Source organism: Denticeps clupeoides, chromosome 3 (assembly GCF_900700375.1).
Source record: "Denticeps clupeoides chromosome 3, fDenClu1.1, whole genome shotgun sequence".
In the NCBI taxonomy this organism is placed as follows: domain Eukaryota; kingdom Metazoa; phylum Chordata; class Actinopteri; order Clupeiformes; family Denticipitidae; genus Denticeps; species Denticeps clupeoides.
The window spans coordinates 16,981,329-17,003,699 of NC_041709.1; the positions used below are offsets into that span (position 1 = coordinate 16,981,329).

The 22,371-nt window shown below is 41.8% G+C and overlaps 2 protein-coding genes across 3 annotated transcripts; both read right to left on the reverse strand.

The window, feature by feature from the left end:
* Positions 1-1,059: 1,059 nt before the first annotated feature.
* zbtb45 (zinc finger and BTB domain containing 45) lies at positions 1,060-11,179 on the reverse strand. Of its 2 annotated transcripts, none has more exons than XM_028974814.1 (6): positions 9,528-11,179; positions 8,895-9,069; positions 8,610-8,732; positions 7,410-7,556; positions 6,459-6,732; positions 1,060-6,021 (listed from the first exon to the last, which is right to left on the reverse strand). In XM_028974814.1, the coding sequence occupies exons 1-6, from the start codon at positions 10,313-10,315 to the stop codon at positions 5,684-5,686; spliced, it is 1,845 nt and encodes a 614-aa protein (XP_028830647.1). In that variant the 5' UTR covers positions 10,316-11,179; the 3' UTR covers positions 1,060-5,683. The 2 variants fall into 2 exon arrangements, with proteins under 2 accessions (XP_028830647.1, XP_028830646.1); XM_028974813.1 differs by having other exon boundaries at positions 8,895-9,072.
* A 1,156-nt stretch (positions 11,180-12,335) lies between these two features.
* On the reverse strand, positions 12,336-21,763 carry LOC114785263 (hexokinase-1). The gene is made up of 18 exons (XM_028971245.1): positions 21,604-21,763; positions 21,067-21,229; positions 19,696-19,844; positions 19,470-19,589; positions 19,175-19,270; positions 18,462-18,561; positions 17,679-17,862; positions 17,379-17,534; positions 16,920-17,153; positions 16,486-16,790; positions 16,027-16,175; positions 15,808-15,927; positions 15,571-15,666; positions 15,121-15,220; positions 14,757-14,940; positions 14,280-14,435; positions 13,959-14,192; positions 12,336-13,600 (listed from the first exon to the last, which is right to left on the reverse strand). Exons 1-18 carry the CDS (start codon positions 21,664-21,666, stop codon positions 13,447-13,449), a joined length of 2,763 nt encoding a protein of 920 aa, XP_028827078.1. The 5' UTR covers positions 21,667-21,763; the 3' UTR covers positions 12,336-13,446.
* Positions 21,764-22,371: the final 608 nt, after the last annotated feature.

A 22,371-nucleotide genomic window follows, 5' to 3' on the forward strand; every position in this document is an offset into this window, starting at 1 on the left:
GGAGACATCTGCCCATCTCATCTGGAGCATGTCCAGGCGTTGTAGGGAGGTCATACAGGTACATGGAGGCCACACACATTACGGAGCCTCATTTTGACTTGTTTTAAGGACATTACATAAAAAATGGAACAGCCTGTAGGGTGTTTTTCCACTTTAATTTTGAGTGTGACTCCAAATCCAGACCTCCATGGGTTGATAAATTTGATTTCCATTGACAAATCACACAAAAATCGTCAGCACATTCAACGTAAAGAACAAAGTATTTAATAAAAATATTTCATTCATTCAGATCTAGGATGTCTTATTTTTGTGTTCCCTTTATTTTTTTGAGCAGTGTATTGGGCACACCATAAACATACAGCACCAGTTATCAAGTTTTGAGAAGTGGACAGTGGAAGATCCATTAGTGAAGTTACTGTATTTATAGCTTGACACCTTCAGCCACAGGGAGTGATTCAGGCACAGAAGGTGAATCAGACAAAGAGTTTTATTTTTCTTGTTTGCAAAATCCACTTTTTTAATGTTAGTGTTTAGAGCATCTCTTTACATTTACCGATTGCCAGTGGGTAAAGATGATGACTGAGCATTGTTAATTGTGCAGTGTTGACAGGAAGGAAGGAACTAGAAGTAAACTCCCCCCTCACTCAAAAAAAATACAACTTTTTTTTGAGAAATGCAAAATGCTAGCCTATTTTTTTTTTTTTTAAACATGGTCCTTTAAAGAAGGTGGTTTTGCCAATGTGATACACAGCAAGCAGAGCACATGGTGACACAACAAAATGCGTCCTTTGCATTTAACCATAACCCTTAGTGAGCAGTGGGCAGCCACAAAAGGTGCCTGGGGAGCAGTGTGTTGCTCAAGGGTACCTCAGTGGAACCTTCGCGGGTCAGGATTCTCTCCCATAACCTCTAAACCACCACTTCCTGGGAGTGAAAAGGTGGCACACACAGTGAAAGGACCATTTCAAGACACCGGCTCAAGAAATAGTACATTGTTTAATGGAGGATATTTTAAAAACAGACCAGGACCACAAAAAAAAAAAAAAAAAAAAAGTAAAAAATCATTTAAAAAAGATGACATTCTGAAAATACATGAGCTGTTAGTCTGAAGAAAGGTGATCAACGTACATTTATACCTTTGATGCAAAAGAAAAAGCAGTAATACGTAAGAATACACATACATTAAACATCTGCAATAACATAGGAAGTCCTTACACTGTAAGAGCAAATTATTCATAGTAAACAAGTACTGTGTTTCCCTTAAAGTTTCAGTTTCGGTTCATCCAAATGCAAATCAGTTAACTGCAAACACAAGCGTTAATAACACTAAACTGTTTGAATAAACAATCAGGTTTTTAAAATTACACCGAAATATTGCTTGTAAATATATTTCAAATTCACGTAATTCGCATTAGAAACATTGCATTTTCAATTAATAAAAAAAGACCCTTAAATAATCTGGGACTTTTTGTATGCAGGTAAGGGTCTATCTGAGCCATCAAATGCTCAAAGGCAGAGTAACGACAGAAAACTGAGCACATTGAGGAACTTCCTTTCACACAAACCACATCATTTCCAGTGCCAGTGTTGACAGGCTGGTGTTGGTGACCATTGTGGCATGTTAAGTGATTGTCTCAATAAGAGCTGAATTTATTTAATGGCGTTCACTTTTAAAGGAGGCCCCCATTATTTTGTCTAGCAAAAGAGACATTAGTCCCAAAGCCGTGTGAATCACTAAATGAAAGATTAAAATAGTCATCCGTCTCCTTTGTGACCAGGATTGTGACGCCCAGGGGGTGGGCGCATGCAGCCGGTGCCATCAGATACCTGATTGGGTTCAGATGCGATCGACCAATCCAGCCTGACTGACCAGGGCTGCTTAAAAGAGGACAACGGCTACAGAACTGGGCTGCTTTATTCACGTGGAGAGACTGCCTTACTTCCTGTTTGCGTTTATTTCCTCCTGGCTTTATGCAGCATGCCTTTGGGTTTGTTTACGTTCTTCCCTGTTTTTGGCCCACGTGCCTTTTTTCTTTGTATTCATTAAATTCCCTTAAACGGACTCTCCCGGACTGTTTAATGTACTTCTGAAAGCCACTGAATAAATCCAGCTCCACGCATGGTTTTTCACCTTGAGTTGATGTCCTCTTGCAGTCCTCCTGCTACTAGAGAGGAGGACGTTCTATGCAAATTAGGCTGAACACTTTGTTATAAGCCAGTCAAAAGCACGAACTGATCTGTTGTTACTGAATCTGCCAGACTCTTACTACATAAATTGAAATGCGAATGATGAAAACTGCACAAGGACAAGCACGTCATGAGTACGCTTAAATATCCAAGTTAAACCTTAAGGTAAAGAGGTCGTAACGCTTTCAGGTTACTGTTATGAATATGCCTATGAATGCAAGTAAGTGCTCTGTGATGGCCATCATGTTTCTGCAGTGAATTTCTCAATATGGCTTGCACTCTTCTGAAAGGTAGTTTAAACTCGCAGTCACATCATTTTCTGAAGCTGTGCTAAAAAGGGAAAAATTGAGACTGATCGCACTGTGGGGACTGTTATTGTGGGGACCTAATGAGTTGCATTTTTCTTCTTTAGCCGAGTAACAGGCTACGAGCGAACCTTTCGAAGGTATTGATGGTCGTATAGGCACACTGCGTGATTGGTGCAGGACCCAGGAATTCACTGAAACATGTCAAGGTCGGAACATTAACAGGTACATTGAGAATGGAACAAATTAACACTCTGCTTAGTTATGAATGCTATAACCCTAACTAATAAACATATGCATACCTGTAAAGTCTCTCTGTGACAAGGTTCTTTAAATAAAGTGCCATCAAAATTCTATATAATCATTTTTGAGTTTTGACTCAATGTCAAGTTCATGTTTCAATGGCTTCTCATGGACAATTATTATTTTTTTTTTACATTCTGTGATTTCCTAATTTATTTAAATGGGAGAGAGTACTGAGGTGCAACACAGCTCTGCACCATAATGAGTGGTTTCACCACACCAAGCACCTCTTGAATATTGTCACTCAGATCATTTTTAGTATGTCTTAAGTTTTGTGGAATTCTGCACACTTGATTAAACTCAATCAGCATGGTAGAATGATTCAACTTGATTAAATATCATCTTATATCATTTATGGATTAACTAACTTTGACCAAGTAGTCAAAGGATAATATCAAATCTACAGAAGTTGTGTGGCAGAAATGTTACATTGTATCTACATTATTCTATAACTGCAGGGATATTAATGAATATTAATGAGGTAGTTCTGGCCTTTATAGCTAAGCAATAGCTAGCTGCTTACCAGACATGGGGACTCAAGTCAATTTCAGTCATTCAGACACAATTGTTTACGGCCCACAACACACCTCATAATTCATGTATTATATCAATGCAACGTGAACGTGTTGCCATAAATCGGTGATTTACATTTTTCATTAAAACTGACTTGAGACTCCATCTCTCTTCCTTTGGCTGAAATCGGGTCTGCTGGTCTGTATATTGGTCACATGCAGCTGACATTCATTAATGTGCTTACATTTCTGAGAAATTATTAGATTATGATTAAATCTTTATAAATGCTAAGTTTAAAGTGTCATCATTACTGGCTTAGCAGAACATTCCCCTTTAATAAAATAATAATGGAAAAAAAAAATAAACTATGTATTTTTTCAACTGATGTGCCCACCACCAAAACATTTATCATAGAGCTTATGTTTTGTGTTCATTAACAGAGTCATAGGTAGGCTAATGCTTGTTATGAGGAAAAATAAGAACTGAAAAGCAGAACACATCCAGCAGTGACTGCAGCGGATGTGTACATGCTGTGACAACGGTGCTAATCTGGATTTCCTGGACTTATCTTCATCAAGAACTACTGCGTGACTGACTGCAGCCGGGAATTGTTGTCTTGAGTAGGCTTGTGCTTGAGTAAACTGAGCTCCAGCACTCAGATAAATTACCTGCAACAGAGCGCTGCAAAGTCCGGCTGGAAGGCTGCGTCGCCATCGGAAGCTCTACCCCCAGATCACAAGAGCTGTACTAGTCTGTGTGAAATACTACATAGACTGGGAGTAATGATGAGTAATTTGAGATTTATATGTGTAGTTTAAAAATTGACCAATTTTTCATTTCCTTAAGAAAAAACAACAACAAAAAAACGACAGTGTATTGCTGAGGTATATATAACGATGCAAGGTGAGTTTAAAAGACTGCATATGTCTTGCACTGTACTGCACATGGTACTGAGAAAACACTCATCCCTAACTACTGAAAATATAAATCTTAGTCGGTGAGGTCTGAAACGGCTTTTCAAAGCATATTTAGTCCGAAAATGCATATAGAGTGCTAAAACTAACATGACTATATGAACAAAGCGAAGTTGTGCAATTATTCAGTAAACCCAAGTGCTTTAAGATGCACAATCACGTTCACAATGTATATCCTAAATGATGAACACAAAAGCATCTAACGCTGCCACTAAAACACACAGCTTTCTGTAGAAAGAAAAAGGCATAAGTGTGTCCAGCCACACAAAGGTGGACCAATCTGTACAGTTTGGCATGCAATGGACGTTCAAAACAGAGTGCCCACTTTACTCTGTTTAGTCACTAAGATTAAATAAGATCTAAATATCACAACTGTAGCTATTGGCGTCATCTTGTGAAAAGGCTTATGAATTATGTAAATTAGGTACATTAAAAAATACTTCAGAACAATCCAGAACCATGAAGCAGATTTGGACCTGTCTGTAAGCACCAAATACAGAAAACTAACTTAAAAACCACATGCAACTGTTAAGTATAAACTCCAGAACTGCAATATTGACCCCTCTACCATGTCTGTACAAAATAGGCTCAGCAGTGGCCACACTGCAAAAGGACATAAAGAGGGGAAAGAGCAACAACAAGCATTAAGCAGATTAAAAACTGAACGAATGCCCAAAAGGTATACCTGCGTCTTATCAGTATCTTGGGGCTGATTCCTAGCAACTGCACATTTAAAAAAGGTTGCTTTTCAGCGTGGCTGCAAGAGTCCACAGAAAATGTGTCAGCATATGATAGCATGACTGGGCATTGGGATAATTCTCTCAATTAAGTACCATTCACATCACAGATATCTACCAGCATGACACCAGGCACACGCTACAACAAATATCAACACTGATTTCTCTCTTCTTTTTTTTTCTTCTTTTTTTTTTTTTTTTTTAAACCAATTCCCATCATGGACATTGTAAATAATTACAAAATGTTAAAATAGCATTTTATAAGTAGATATAATTCACTGACAAACTACCGACAAAAGCAATATATAGATTTTTTTTTGTGGCTGTAGTTTAAAACCACATGATGACGCATGGGAATACCTGACTCAATGAAAGGTAGGCTAGCTTTGCAAAGTAAACAGTAAAAAACAGTAACACTTACACAATACAGACATCTTATTTGAAATTGAGGAACAATTTCACATTAAAGAGGTGTTCTTTGTTTTTCAGTTTCTTCATGAGTTGAGGTATGTAATGGTATGTCATTCAAAAACGTCCCCAAAGTAAATATTCCCATGCAATCAGGTGTGTTTTAAACTTGAAAGATTCCCTACCGTGCAAAGCCCCCCCAATGCCAATCTCTAGTGGCATTGGCGTCAAGATCACGCCGAGTGAAATGTCTTTCTCAGGTAGATGAGCCGTGGCCAGGTACGCTGCCGCCACCTATCCCAGGGTTGCTGCCAGGTGGTTTGGGAGGGGGAGGTGGCCCGTGGGCGTGCTGTAAGGCATGCCGCTCCAAGAGGGTACGATGAGTGAAGGCACGGTTGCACACTGGGCAGGAGAAGGTGCGCTCCACGCGGTGAGTGCGCATGTGCACATTGAGGGAGCTCTTCTGTGTGAAGCGCTTGGCGCAGACGGCGCACTGAAAGGCCCGCACGCCTGTGTGTACCACCATGTGCTTCAGGAGGTAGTCACGCAATGAGAAGGAGCGCCAGCAGATGCTGCACTGGTGCGGCTTTTGGCCTGAAAGACAAACATACCGCTGACCACGGACTACAGAAATGTAAACTTATCATATTGTCACAAAGTTGACCCATATAAGTTGACCTAAAATATAAGAAAACTCACAATTTTGATACTATGACTATTTTGTATTATTTACTGCTAATTATATTAATAATCAGCTATAATTTTTTTTTTAACTTACACAATTAATAGATACTGAAATCTAATTTACATGTATGGCATTTATCAGCGTGGTAGTAGCCTAGTGGGTAACACACTTGCCTATGAACCAGAAGACCCAGGTTCAAATCCCACTTACTATTACTGTGTCCCTGAGCAAGACACTTAACCCTAAGTTGCTCCAGGGGGGGACTGTCCCTGTAACTACTGATTGTAAGTCGCTCTGGATAAATGCTGTAAATGTAAATGTCACTACTGATCAGAGTGCAACATACCAGAGTGTATGAACATATGCTTGCTGTAGTTTTTCCTGGAGCGCAAGGACTTGCCGCAGTGGGTGCAGTCAAAAGATGTCTCAGACCCCGTCTGGGATGATGGGGAAGGTCCCGTTGTGCAGGCTCCGGGTGTGCTCAAAGGAGCAGGAGTCGGTGGTGCTGCTGGCTGGGTTTGCTGACTGGCGTCTGCCCCAGCCATGCTGTCCATCACCATTGGTCCACCAACAAAGAAGGATGAAGACTGAGCCTGGCTCGCTGGATACTGGAAAAGCAGCTGGGGTGAGAGGAAAAAATACATCTATATGTGAGCATTATGCATATTAATGTTTACAGGGCATAACAAATGTAAATAATGTATAGAATAATGAAGTAAACAACCAAATATATACAATATATAACTGACGTCAGTGTATTTTGCTGCAGACATATAAACTGAAGTTAGCTATTTAACCAGCTAGCAGGGACCTACGAAGTTGATAGTTACTGTAGTATGAAGTCTGCACTCAGGTAACACAGACATGGTAAAGCTGATTTGTGCAATTTGTGCAAAGTCTGAACTCTTTTTGGCTCTTTTAGGGCTGCACGTCGGGAAAAACTAATATTGCAATTACGGAGTTCATTATTGAAATATGCCATTGCAATATAATAAATCAATAGAAACTCACATAAAATAACTAATGTTTCATTAGTTGAAACACACAAAAACTTACTTTCAAAATGCAATATTTTATTAAATAAGAGACATCACTGATTCAAGATTTATTCATCACATACATAGTTATACCAGTACAACATGCAGCGAAACGCATCTTGCACTGCAAAAGTTATTTTCCCAATACTGTCACTTAATACACGAAATAAATTGAATTTCGTAAATAAATAAAATTGCATACTTTTTGCAAATTCAGACACTGCACAGATTTAGTTGTATACATAAAACTGGAGACAAACCTGATTGTTGATTGACTGTGTTGAAGGTGGGGGAGACAGTGGTTTGTTCACTCTGCCTCTAGGGTTGAACGTCAGGGACTGAGATGTATCTGCTTGAGGCCAGAAGCTTTCAGGAAACACGGATGGCTCCTCATAGAAAACCCTCTCCTGTAAGAGAGGAAGTCAATGATGGTTAGGTCTGGGGAATGGTCATCTCTAAACTCGACTATTGTAACTCTCTCCTGACTAGAGCTTCTGCAGTCACCATAAAACCACTTCAGATGGTTCAAAATGTGGCAGCCCGCCTCATCTTCAATCAGCCAAAACACACCCATGTCACGCCTCTTCTCACCTCTCTCCACTGGCTCCCGGTAGCTGCTCGCATTGAGTTTAAATCCTTGCTCGCCTACAGGGCTGTAAATGGAACTGCACCCTCCTATATCAATACAATACCACCTAGCTACACTCCTGCACGCCCTCTTAGATCTGCAAACAAAATGAGACTAAAAATTCCCTCTTCACAGCGTCTCCGATCCTAGTCATCTCTATTCTCCTTTGTTTGTCCCTGGCTGGTGGAACAACTTGCCCTGCTCCATTCAACTAGACTATCACCACTTAAGAAGCATTTGAAAACCCACTTGTTTAAAAAGTATTTCAAACGAGTCTAACACACGCACACACTCACAAAAAAAAAAAAATAACTAGAAGCCAAAATTCCAGGGGAAATTTTGATGGTTCTGTCCAGGCATTGGTCACAGCTGCGGGCATGGGATTTGTAAAATGGGGCTTCTTTACTGTGGTACTGCAGTATCACTTCAAAGAAGTTTTATTTTACAAATCCGTTGTTTCTTTAAGTTTGACGGTCTTCGCGTGGCGGTCTTTAACGTAAGACATATTCTTTTTTGCCATTCATAGCACAATAATAAATGGTCTGTCTTCCTGACAGACCCAATTAGTCTAGCCCTTAACAAATCCCTATCATGTTCTGTTCTTTACAAGTCAGGGCTCTTAGTTTTGAAACTCAAAATCTATGAGAATTGCTGGTGTCTTCCTCTTATAAGTCGCTGCGGATAAAAGCATCTGCTAAGTAAAGCACAAAAAAGGGTAGGTTCTTTGACATAGCAGCTTAGGAACTGTATAAAATATACATGTTTTGCTTTATTTAATACGAGTGGACAAGAAGATGGTTAAATGCTCCAATAAATCAGCCACCATGGTCACCTGCTCATACGACATCTGCTCCTGGCTCTCATGTTCCTGTCGGCCCTCTGCCAGCCCAAACAAAGCGCCATCTGCATCCTGCACACCCTCGTCTTTCACCACTACTTCCTCTCCTCCAAGAACCTGTCAGAGGGAAAGTTAGTTAAGACGTATTTATTACAGCAGGGGCATTTATTCAACTTTTCACACCCAACATTTTTTTCAGACAAGAGTTAAATGGTGTCTTTAAAATACTGTTGATTTCACTGTATGTTACGGTCCTAACAGCGTCATGGCAATGCTTACCTGTAACCGGATTGGCTGCCTTTGTTTACGGCTATGGCTCGCTCCTCGTTCCACATCGCCATCTCGTCCCCGGTCTTGTTCCTCCATGTCCTCATCCTCACTGTATCGATCCATCCCCACCACAAGCTCTTCGCCGACGGAGCCAAGATCCGAAACGCTACTGCGGAGGCCATCCCTGCTGACGACACGAGATACCCCTGAACTGCTATTCCCATGGCTGAGCTGAAGTTAAGTGCACTACAACAATCTAATCAAGTCCCTTTTTTTACTTTTTATGTCAATTCACAGCTAATTAGTAATATTGTTCTTCCCAAAGTGTGGGATGTGGAGCCATTGGGGCAAGTGGGTGTGTGAAAGTGTGTTGAAAGCACCGGAAGTTGTTAAACGACGTTCCATGTTGCAGGGACGGCCATTTCGTTTTAATGATACAGACACTACTAATACACGTAAAACACATAAAGTTAACTGTTATTTTAATATAACAAATAATTTCATCCTGAGCAGAGATGTAGAGGACAGGAAAAGATGATAATGTGCATTTGGGGTGGGCATACTGGAGAAAACAGTTTGGAACAATGTATTGGTATGCTACTAACGTAATTGATAGTTATCATAATGGTAATAAGTAGGTACCTGATATCTTGCACACAGCTCGATCCGGACTTCAACAGAGAGGACGCTGCAGCTGCCACAGAAGCCAAACCATCACCCCTGCACATGGGTCCAGGTCCTATGTCACCAAGCGAGATCAGCCCCAGGTTGTTGGGAGCATCCAAGGAACCTGGTCCTCCCTGATTGGGAGTGCCGACAACAGCGCTGGCCATGTTAGCACTGAGGCTGCCGGCGGCAGCAGCACAGTCGCCCATAGTAAAGTTGGAAAAGCCCTGGAAGCAGCTGCTGCTGGCGCCGTTGCTGACACCATCTCTGCTTTTGTTCCGTCCCCTTTCCTCCTGTTTGGGTAGGACTCCACTACCTGGCAGGGCAACCCCACTGCCCGCACTGCCACCACCTCCACCGGCGCCAGCCCCGGCGGCCCCGACTCTCTTCTGAGAGATGATCTGCGTGCACTCGTCGATGACCGTCTTAATCTGCAGGATGCTGGCGGCGGTGAGGATGCAGAGTGCCTGCGACTGGAGCACCACGAGAGAACCACTGTACATGAAGTCGACCAGCTGCTTGACCGTCTCCGCTGGCACTAATGGAGGTACTGAAATCTCTGAGTGGCCCAAGAGCAGCTTGTCCTGGAAGAAGGGGCTGCCTGCGGCCAGCACACAGGCGTGCGCCCGCAGGGAGGCGTCGTGGATTCGCACTGTGACGTCGCAGAAGAGACCTTCTCGCCGCTGCGAGCGCAGGGCCTCCAGCACTGACTGGCTGGAGTTGTGGAGGTGAATGTAGTGCACTGTCTCAGCACCAGAGGTCATGTTTAGGGTCACGTGTGGAGGGCCGGGGTCAACCAGGTCTGCCCTGAAGCACAGCTTGTTTAACTATAACCTGTGAACGTGCGCTGGTACTAATATGTGCTACTATCACCCAAAGTAACCAAAGAACCTGCTTTAACTGTACATGACAACACGTAAATACCCATTCAAAAAAGCTCAGGTTCCAACATAACTGGAGCACAGGTAACGATTTTAATGTAGTCTAAACAGAAATGCTCTTAAAAGCTGATTTGCTACACGTAGACCTTAGCTAGAGTGCAGGATTGTCGATAATATCGACATGGAGCGGACAAAAAAAAAATTTGCACAACATGTCATTCTCTACTCCTGGAAGCTGAAGTAACCCGGCTAATGCTAATAAGCTTACTGGGCCAAAACCCCACTTTTTAAACCAACAAAGAAGAAAAAAAGAAAAAAAGGAAAAAAAAAAACTGTCGCCTAGCTTAGCACCTGGCTACGAGAGTTAGCTGGTGAAATGCACTACCCTCGTACATCACCATAAACATAGAAATATATGGCATTGGGACTTAGCAGTATTGTTTATAAAAAGCGCAACGAACAAAATTTGACAGCTCAGACCCTCCACGGCCGTGACAGAGTTAGCTTACGATAACTAGCATATTTTAGCTAGGTGGCTAACTTATCATCAGCACGCTAACAAACGTTCCACGCGAGAACACGTTTTGTTTTCATTTTTGTAGCGTAAGCGCAGCAGATCCGCCACTGCATCGACTCTATACAAGTGTCATATCTGTATTTCACATGCTAATTTTCTCTGCGGTTCTCTTACGACTTAGCTCTCTCGCTTCCATTGCTGCCTGCCAGAGATGGTGGGTAAATAGAGACTCAAATGTTGCCAGGTTTAGGAAGATTTTTCAGCTTGCCATAGATTTTAAAAAAATAAGCGCGTGTGTTTAATCTGAAATGCTAGAACGTTATAAAGAGTTTAAATTAGATCCACGAGAAAAGCAAACCAAACGAACGTCAAAAGAACGTGTTAACGCTATACACACTGTTTATCCCATATAGTTCTAAGGCCATATTTTATGTACCTGTTGAGCGATCATTTTGATGTATTAAAATAAGTTAAAATAGAAGCGCACCCAAAGCCCATCACCGATGTTTTGGCAATTTCTATGACTCCATACATTTCACCATCAATCATGTTGGTAAAGTATCTGTTTTGCATGACAGCAGCACACCTGGCAACCATTTGTATCACGTTGACACATTTGCGGCCTGCAGTCACTTCCGGTGACCAAACAGCATTTTCCTGCACTGCTGTGCCGTGATGCCTTGTGCCACAAGGTTTATTTGTTCATTGTGCCGAATATGTACAACAAAGGCCAATATTTAATATCATACTTCACATTGTTTTCTGCACATTTTCACACAAAAAAATAATATACTTCATGTTAATAAAGCAAATATTGTACTGGGCTGGCTGGGTAAGTCCTTGCTTTGGGCCCCATGTCATAAGATGGGCTCTGGAAGCCACAAGCCTGATTAGAAATAAGCAGTTCTGGATAGTGAGGAAGTTTTCATGACAATATTTACCAACATTAGAAAGGTTACTGTCATTTAACATTTCAGTATGTGAAATATTCAAATTCAAATAAATGTTGGTATACCACAGGTATGTAAGGCGACAATCAGTTTAATATTTTTCAGCAATAATTTATTTTTCACAGCTCAGCCCATATGATGGCGACATCCTGAAGGAGAGGGACAGATCAGTCACAGAGATGTGGAGACCATCAGGCAGATTGAAAGCAGCATAACTGATTTGTGGTGAAACCAGAATATCCTGAACGTTAGATTGCTTACTAAGAAGGACTTTCTATTTATCAATTTGAAGGAAAACTTCAAATCACAATTAAGACACCTACAGCATGTTAGTGACATTAGTGTATAAAAGCCTAAGATTGTGTCCACTAGGAACAAAACCAGTCACCTGAGTCTATTATCTTGTCTAGTTCTAATTTAAAAGGAGGATGACCAGTAACCATTCTGTCTGTATTGATGCAAGCCAACAAAAGACAGTTTCTTACATTCCATATTTAATTGATCCATCTGTAATTTGATGTGAAATTCATTTTCTAAACACAAAGTCAACGTTTTTTCCAAGACATTAGGTACTAAGACAACATAGCAGGGGAACATAGCACTCACACGAAATCCACTCATAATTAGCAACAGGTTAACACTGGAACTAGGACAAGTCATAGTGTCCCTTTGGTAGGCTAATGCCAGCATTGAATTATTCCTCATGATTGCATAAACTAGATATTTCTTAAACAAACTTTAAGAAATTTGTTATTGGCTTAGGGGTATTTTCAGACTGCGACTAGCATTTGAAGGTGTTGATCACACTGAGCAAACATTCTGAGATGTGCACACCTACTCAGCGCACAGGGCAAGAATGCTGACCGAGGCAAGAAGGCATTGTTTCACAAGGACTCGCCCTTCAACTGGTTGACTGAAATTACATTTTGGTTTCTGATCTTAAGATGTCCACCTTCGGTTACACCTAGCCCTTGATGGATAGTCTCTGAATGCGCTCTCATAGCAGCTCAAATCCCTCTCAGTGGCGTGCTGATTACGTTTCTCAGCTAAACAGAGTTCCTTAAAAACCACTAAAACACAACAACTACACCGAGCGTTTACATCGTTATTTCTTTAAAGTGCCTTTTCAGAGGAGGTTAAATGCCATATGACATTGAGATCCAAAAAAAGGATCCATCTCAAAGCTGAACTCCACAGTTTAAAGAATGAAAGTAGCAGTTTGCCACAGAAATAGGTTCATTTAATAGCTATAGCCCCATTTAGAAAAATAGAGGGTGGAACTGGCACAATACACACACACACACATAAAAATCTCACAACTAGGGTGCCTTTAGATACTGGACAATAACCATACCAAGGGGAAACTCACAAACGCTGCTTAAACCACATATTTAGTGTGCAATAAATAATTTTTAAAAATTCATTTTCTCTGGCAAGTTAATACTCTGTTCTCTCTGGCAGTGCGAGTTGGTGAAGGTCTGACTGCGGCTACTGTGAAAACCTTGCAGTGGATAAAAGGTGAACATGGAGAACTAGGCTGTGGGGCTTCATTTCTGCTGCTGAAGCTCTAGCTCCCTCTGGCGGACGCCCACAGCAGTGATGAGGGCCGCGCCTTTACCGCTGCCGTCTTCAGAGAGCAGGAAGTTGACATCACACTTGGGTGCAAGCTCTTTCACGGTCTGGTGCATTATCCTGGAGAAACTGCAAAAAAAAAAAGAAAAGAAAAAAAAGGAAGAGCAAAAACTAAATAAGCCTGAAAACCAAGCTTTCATTTTAGAATGAAACCACTCTGACTGGGCGATCCATGTTGAAAGCCATTTTTAAAACTGTAACTCAGGGAATTTTGTTCTCAGAATATGCTTATAGAAAAACTATAGTTTTGGCCAAATAAGATTTTGCAACAAGCTTTCATGTTGCAATTACAGCTGGTTGGACAACTGTTAATACTTTGTATTATACTAATATTAATAATCAACAACACTTTATTGATACATTAAATCATTTATTTAATATTGGTGTGTTTGATGGCATTAAAGCAAAGAAAATAACCTCTACTCACTGCGGATGGAGCTTGTAGAGTGTGCCGTCTACCCCCACAGTGATCTCCAGGTGGTCCAGTCCACGGTTCTCACGGATCTTGTCTACGACGGCAGCCATTCCTGCACCGCATATCTGTGCAGCTCGGCGGGACACTGTGCCACACACTTCTTTAACGATAATACTGTCATCACACGTGCTGTCCAGCCCAAGCTGCTGTAGGATGGCCCTCACTTGCAGCAATGCCAACCGATCACTACAGAAATACAGGCGCCATGTTAAATATCCGCTAGATATGAGGAACATAAATCCCACAAAGCTGTTTTCTTAAGTGATACTGTACCTCTCAATCTGGGAGAGAAACTTGGTTTCAAAGATGCCACGGGTTTTCAGCGTCTCAGAAATCTGACCTCTAAAGAGGAAGCCTCGCTTTGTCAAATCGATCAGGATGTTTCGTACAATCTCTCCAAGGTACATTCCACTGCACATCTTCTCATACCTGCACCAAGACAAATTGTACAGTCTCTGGTTGCATTGACGGTGCCCAATCTTACAGAAGTTTAACTGTGGCATACATAAAGGAACAGCTGCAGTGTGTCAATTAAATTCAATTAAGTAATGTTCCACCAAGACTGAAATGGACCAAGGAGATATGTCAGTGAGAATTAGGAAAAGTATGAGTTACATCAGTATTTACTCAAAAGTAGTAATTCAATAAATGTGGGTTAATGTGAGAAGTCTTCTTAGTCTTCAGATAATGGAAATGTTTCAGCAAGTACAAAGTTACTCCTTATTTTGCAGGTAAGACATTCAAACTCACCTCTGTTTGCCTTCATTAAGTGAGTTCTCATCAACAGCACGGTCATACTTTGTACGAATATCATCCAGGCACCCATTGTCACCAAAGGCACCCCACTCCATATTTACACACATGCGGCCTTTGTCACCTTCCACCATCTCAATGTTTCGCATCTCCTCCATGTAACAGGCATTGCTTCCTGTGCCTAAAATGCACACCAAAAATGAAAGCTTAGTTTTCTTCCCATGCCACATTCAGTCAATTCAATGATCTTAAATGTCCAACTGTATATCTTGATGCTTTGACTGGTATGAAGAAATAAAAAATTAAACAAGCCTTGACTTGTACAAACTGCAACAGTCATTTAAAATTGAAGGACAGATACCTGCAATTAAGCCAACTTCACAAGTTGCCTCCTCATAGGCACAGGTCATCATTGTCCCCACAGTGTCATTTACCACAGCAACGACATCCAGGTCAAATTCCTTAAAAAAGAAAAAAATAAACAAATTGTAAGAAATTGCATTCAGATTTACTCAACACCAAAGACTGTTAGTGTACAGACTTGGTTCTCAAACTGTGGTACGCGGTATGTGGTAGGTTCTAGATCTAGGTGAAGAGTACACTAGAAGTTTTTTGATAATACCTCCAGCAGCTATGTGTTTAAATGTAGTTGAGTTAATATCCTCAATAGCTGGAAAGCATGAGAGCCACTCATGTACAAGGATATACAGTACATAAATAAATGAACACAAACGTTCAGAAATGACAACCTCTACACTAATCAATGACCTTTCTGCAATGTAATGGAACAGAATTCTGTTGTTGTTCCTACCTCCTTCCTCTTGATACCCTCTCTGAGAAGATCCACCACATCCTCCCCCTCACAGTCAGTCGCTTTGAAACCTTTAGTCCAGTTGACAAGGATCCCCTAAGTCAATTAAAAGGCAAAAATATCCATACTGCAATTACAGAAAAAGGTTCTAGAACATGATTCATATTATGCTGCTATACTAAGCAAGCCAATGTAGGCAGTGTTTATGCTGTTATTAGAATTTTGATATTTCCTCACCGCATCCAAGCTTGTTTGCTTGCATGGGAAGGAGAAGGTAAAGCCGAGGGGCAACCGAGCATTTTTCATCCCCATGTAGTCCAAGAAGTCCGAGATACAATACACAATGTGGTCGAAAAGCTGAAATGAATAAATAGATGAGACACGTGCAAACAACATGACTATTGTCTGAGTTTTCTTATAATACAAGTACTGCACAATGGTGTTGTGGTGCAGTACCTCCTCTCCTGTTCCCTGCATGACCTCAATGGGAATGGCGTAGATCTTATTGTGCATCTCTACACTCCTCCTCTTCCCGCTGCGGATCCTCACAAGCAAAACTCTGAAATTTGTCCCACCAAGATCCAAAGCCAGGAAATCACCATTCTCTGAGAAGTTAGATTTCAAAAGGCACATTAAACAAAGAATGACAACCTGTAAATCATACATCTAACTCTGCAACATAACTCTAAAACTAGACTAATCATAGTCAAACCCTAATATTTCAATTAAAACAAAATGTCTAATCTACAAACACAAACCAAACTTATATCTGTAAACAGTAATGGTTGGAAGCATCTTCACTTAATGCAAACACCTCATCATGAACCTAATCTTAAACCCACATCAAAACCAAAAGTCTACACCTAAATCTAAACCTAAAACTTTATTATAACATTTATTTCCTATTTATATCACCTGTCCCATCTGGGGTGCTGCGCACAAAGGTGGGCAACATCTTCACAGTGGCCGTATCATGGGTCTTCTTCTTCAGGCCGTTCTCGATCTCCACCCTCATCCTCTTTTTTACCTCCAGCAGCTGGGCCTTGCTGAGGCGAAACTCATCCAGCGTTTGTGCAATCTGCCGGGTTTGGTCGGCCAGGCGGTAGGCCACTGCTGTGACCATGGCAGCTCCCTTGCTGCTGCCACTCTCCGACAGCAAGAAGCGCACGTCTGAGTCAGGCACCAGACGTCGGACGGTCTTATGGAGGCGCCGGGCATACCTATATGGCAGAGAGTGTTCCATCAAGATGTTTCACTTTTTCAACAAAAAAAAAATAGCCCGGATGATCAAAAATGTTTTCAATGCTCCACTGTAATGAGATGACATTTATATGCCCTTCATAACTCACTGTGGATGCATTTTGTAGAGAGAGCCGTCAATGCCCACTGTAGTGCGCAGGCGGGGAACACCCTTGTTGTCTTTAAGGCGGTTAAGGATAGCACCCAAGGTGGCAGCAATGAGGTTGGCTGAGCGGAAGGAGACAATGGTGCAGACATGTTGTACAGCCACACAGTCTTCCTGTGACGGCTCCACCCCAAGCCGGGTCAAGATCTCTTTGGATTTGGTGAGGCCCTCTTTGCTCCTAGAAATGATAAATATTACATTTATACCTGACATGGTGAATACAAAAGACTTGAATATACACAAGTAAACGAACTGGGGGCAACAAATAATGTTGAAGATGATTGATTTACAAAACTAAGAGAGTAGTGCAATAGTGGTTAATTTATTATAGCTAAATATAATTCTAAATATTATCTATATGCTAACAGAAATAGAATGAAAAAAATCTATTTTGAATTCTTACTTCTCAATAGCAGAGACATGCTTGGTTTCAATCTTCCCCTTTGTTAGAAGCTCTGGTGTAATGCGGCCTTCGAAAAGCAGACCTTCTTTTGCCATTTTCACCAGGATCAGACGCACAAGCTCCCCCATGTACATTCCGCTCACCATCTTCTCAAACCTACACACATTTACATGCATATACACACACACACACACACGTATTCACAATCAGAAATAGCCAAAGCAGTATTGTATTTTATGCTGCTGTTTAAACAATAGATCAGAATAAATTGAATGTCAAATCAATTGAAACTGTACTTACAGCTGTTTCCCAGGGTTGAGGGAGCCGCGGTCAATCTCCCTGTCAAACTCAGTGCGAATGTCTTCCAGTGAGCCATCATCCCCAAACGCCCCCCATTCTGTGTTGATACACATGCGGCCCTCGTCACCTTCAACAAGGTCAATGTGGCGAAGTTCCTCCATGTAGCAAGCGTTGGTTCCTGTGCCTTTGTTTCGGTCGAAACAGAAAGCAATGGAATCATATTAGAGCTGTAAATTGGACAGGTTGGGTTGAGCTGGTAAATGTGGTAAATGATCGATCAGCAAACACAAACTTCCCTATCCTTTCCGTATGACTCGATGCTTGTAAATTTGTTTCACTGATTGGTAAAAGTGTTTTGCATGTTGTAAATTTGCTTTATAAAATATGATTATTGCATGAGATACGAAAATGGATGCTGAGGAGGTGAAACCGAGGCTGGCGATTATGTTTTAAACCTGCACATTTCCCGACACATCGTCGAGTTGGGTCAGATTGTGTGAGGCTCATGCTGGGCCTGATTACAGCTCTAAATCATTTAACAAGATTATTATTCATAAAGTTACTGATCTATTGCTCTGTTAAACATATACAGGCAGTTCTGCAAATGTAAACATGAAACATCTCTTTGTACTAACTGCATACTGCTGGATCATTTATAAGCAACTGCTGAAATGTTCAAATTTCAAAAACATTTTTACATATAATGAATAAACATCTAAACATGCATGTACCATGTGGGGATTAATGTGAAGTTTTTGATTGCTTTGATAAAAACAGACCTACCAATGATGATACCAACTTCACAGCGCTGATCATCAAAGCCACAGGTCATCATTGTCCCAACGGTGTCATTGACCACAGCCATGATGTCAGCATCATAGTCCTTACAATTTCAAAACATACAGTTATTTTTATCAAGTCTACTAAACTAGTATAAGCATAAGACTCACAAATGTTTTTCTGATGAACCAGAAGAGGCTACAAACAATGTATGCATCTTGCACTTGGATTTTCAGACAAAAGTTCACTTTTCAACCCATCATACTTAGAGTTAGGCTATACATCAGGCTTCACCAACTCTGGTCCTGGAGGGCACCAGTCCTGCACAGCTAAGCTTTTTTAAATGTTCCATCACATCTGCTTCCACTGAAGAACTGGGTGATAAGGAGTACCGAAGTTGAATCAGGTGTGCTAAATGAAGGTAAATACAAATATGTGCTGGACAAGTGCCCTCCAGGGCCAGGGTTGGTGACCCCTGCTCTAAATGATATCACTTTTCTAAGTTGCACACACATTTGTTATGGATGTGTAGTATTGGAGCATTAATGTTATATAGCTATTATATTGGAATAAAGCTCAACTGTGGAAAAGCTGGGTAAGGAAGTGGACTCATAACCGAAAGGTTGCGGAACCGAACCGCCAATGTGCCACTGAGGTCCCCTTGATAAAGGTACCGTCCCCACACAGTCATGGCTGCCCACTGCAGAACTACATACCCCTCGTTTCTTGATAGCCTTGTTTAAAAGCTTGACAGCGTCCATTCCTTCTACTCCACTTGCTTTAAAGCGTTTTGTCCATGTCAGTAACACAGCCTGAAAGGAAAAAGTTCTATCAAATTATGCCGTCATGACTCCACCAAATGCTGTTTCCGGGGGCCTTATGTCCTATCTGATGGCCATGAATGGAAATGCAAAGCAAAAAAGGCCTCAGCATTTGACAATACTTCAGGACTTTGAAATGATAGTAGGATCACATCTCACTGATACATTTTGACTAGCTCAGGTTGCATACCTCATCTAGTTTGGTTTGGGCACAAGGGAATGAAAAAGTGAACCCAACAGGAAGTTTTTTGTCCTTGATCTTCTGTTTATCCATGAAGTCCCCGAGGCAGTCTGCGACATGATCAAATAGCTACACAACAAAAAAAACAGAAAGTATACAACAATGTTATTCAATTTCTTATTGCATTTTACCAAAAAATAATGACCACATCTTTAACTGCAAACAAATGAAGTACCTGTGTTCCACTCCCATGAATAATGTCCTCAGGGGTCTCGTAGACCTGACTCTCCATTTGCACCGTCTGCTTCTTCTCATGAGACACCTTCACACGAAGAATACGAAAGCTCGAACCACCCAAGTCCAGAGCTATGAAATCCCCCTTTTCTGTCAATAAAATATATAAAACATATATATAACATGGCTGAGGAGCTGACATACCAAACAGATTCAGATTCATATTATTACAAGCATGTAGTCATTTAAAATCACTGTGAATGATCACTTCTGCAGGAATGCGTTTGACTGTGGCCCAGTTAAAAATAGAAAGACAGTGATATAACCATGGCTTTAAGTTTGACCTCTCTGATAGTTTCAAGTGGTCTGAGTACCCATGGGGGGGGGGTACTGTTGTGCTATTAATAATGCAAGCAATGATTTTAACCAGCCTTATAGTTCAGATTTAAATGTGTACTACAACCGACAACCACATGCTTACATTTAGAAATGTCCTTGTTTTTGTAAAAAAAAAAAAAAGTCCAGCCATCTGACAATTAACGAACGGAATATCTGACCCATTATCAGCAACAATTAGTCTCAGGTTCCAATCGTCGCTTTGTTCACTAATGCAAGTTTGTCATTGATTAATAGAAAATCATTTTGTAATTAACTAGACACAGTTGCAACAAAATTAAATTAAACAAAACTGGCCTTCTTCAAAATGCTTGGCATACATAAAATAAAACACCTCTTTATGAATACTTCAGCAGATGCATCAAATCTGTTAACTGATGACACACTTAAAATGTTCAAAAATGATATTTTATACCACTGACAATCATGTTATTCTAACATCTTGGGAGTTTATGTGTATAAATATGTAAAGCATTCTACATTTCAAAATGTTAACAAGTAAATGTTAGCCCCAATGCTACAAACAACATGCAATGACATCTGTTGGCTTTCCATCCTGGACAATGGAGCTAGATGCCATCTGACCTGCGTGCATTAAACACTGGGGATGCACAAAACAAAGGTAGAGCACAGGGAACAGGGCCTGAAAAAAAAGCTCAGCAGATTTTTGTGAGCTGCTAGACAAGGCTTATAAAATGTGAATTAGATTTGCAATGCTAGACAAGTAAAATAGACAAGATTGGGGGTGGGACAAGATTTGATGTGGTAACCACATATTGAGGCTTCCTATAATAATCCATTCTCTTGTGTCCAGTATCAATATAGATGTAAAGCTAAATTTTGTTAAACAAATGACAAATGATATGACTGTATTGTGGTAAATGACTGTATTGTGGCGCCATCGTGATTTCAGGAATAATGTGAGCATGTCGTACTACGGCTCATTCCCATCACTTGGAGAAAAAAAAAAAACTACCTGATCCATCAGGGATGGACCTGACGAAGGTGGGTAACATCTTGACCGTGGCTGTCGGGTTGGTGTCGTGGCCCAGGCCGTTCCCCAGCTCCCTTCTGAAGCGCGACATGATGTCCAGGAGGGTCTCGTCCGAGAAGCGCATGGAGTACAGGTACTTATCGATCTGGCCAACAAGCAGAGACGTTTGATCTCACACAGAAATTTGAGAAAAGATGATGTGCAATCATGATTTAAATTGGTACTCCGCTTTGTACGCGACATTTACTTTAATGTGCTGGAGTTTAGAATTAATACCATTTTTTAAAAAAGTGATTCAGTAATCAGTGACTTTTTTAAAAAATTATTTTATTTGACGAAGCCTGGACTGTAGGCGCATAATTCCCTGACACCTGTCAGCGCGCGCGCGCGCGCGCGCGCGCACGCACGCACGCACGCACGCGCGCACGCGCCCGGTGCAGATTACTGCGTTCGCGTTAAGACGCTGGACCGAAACGACAAAGTAGAGGCAGGATGCGGCCTGCGGGTGACATCGCTCACCTTCTTGTTCTGGTCATCCTTCAGCTCGGTGAAGTAGTACGCAAGAAGCTGGGCGGCTATCATCTTGATTTCTCTCCAGCGGGCCGACGGCCGCAAAGCAAGACTCCCGGCGCGCTACGTCGTCCACGGCACAGCAACGAAAAAAAAAAAAACACGAGAGAGAAAACGAACTCGACGCGTCTCTCCCGCGGGCCAGCGACCTGCAGCTTCTCGGAGGCTGATGGGAGCGGAGCTCCGCGGCGGCGCCCAGCCCCCAGCCCGCCCGCTGATTGGACGAGGCGGTGGCGTGCGTGACTGGACGCTGTGTCACGTAACGCTGCTGCGGTACTCCCGAGAGAGAGAGAGCGAGAGAGAGGGGATGCGTGTGACGTCATGCGTCGTGACCGCGCGTCGCGTCGCTCAGGTCAAGTCGGGAAGCGGGGGGGGGTGGGGGTGGAAATGTAGGGTTAAAACCAGGATATCTGAGGTTAACCGCCTTTACTAAACCGCGATTGTATATCGGTGGAATAAAACGAAGAACAGTTAATAGCTCAGCTTCCGCGCACCAGCAGCGTCACCGCCACCCATTGGACAACAGAACCCCCGGCAAGTTAGGCTGCCCCGCGGTCCAGTTCATTTCACTGCAGGGCACTGCGAGAAACGACAAGTTCAGCGATTCCGAACGGAGATGCAGCACGATGAAGGATCGGACGAGCCCGAAAAGAACGGATATGTTTCAAGGTGACCTTGTCCCCGGCACCATTAAACCGGTGCTGTGGATCCTAGACC

What these genes read in the sequence shown, in the direction of transcription:
- zbtb45 (XM_028974813.1), bottom strand. Translation starts at nt 10,315, where the DNA reads ATGACCTCTGGTGCTGAGACAGTGCACTACATTCACCTCCACAACTCC. An exon ending in AGCTGTGTGCAAGATATCAG is followed by an intron (nt 9,073 to 9,527) that starts GTACCTACTTAT and finishes TCGTGTCGTCAG; the next exon opens with CAGGGATGGCCTCCGCAGTA. An exon ending in GGCAGCCAATCCGGTTACAG is followed by an intron (nt 8,733 to 8,894) that starts GTAAGCATTGCC and finishes TCCCTCTGACAG; the next exon opens with GTTCTTGGAGGAGAGGAAGT.
- LOC114785263 (XM_028971245.1), bottom strand. Translation starts at nt 21,666, where the DNA reads ATGATAGCCGCCCAGCTTCTTGCGTACTACTTCACCGAGCTGAAGGAT. An exon ending in TTCATGGGAGTGGAACACAG is followed by an intron (nt 19,590 to 19,695) that starts GTACTTCATTTG and finishes TTTGTTGTGTAG; the next exon opens with CTATTTGATCATGTCGCAGA. An exon ending in TGCAGGGAACAGGAGAGGAG is followed by an intron (nt 15,928 to 16,026) that starts GTACTGCACCAC and finishes TATTCATTTCAG; the next exon opens with CTTTTCGACCACATTGTGTA.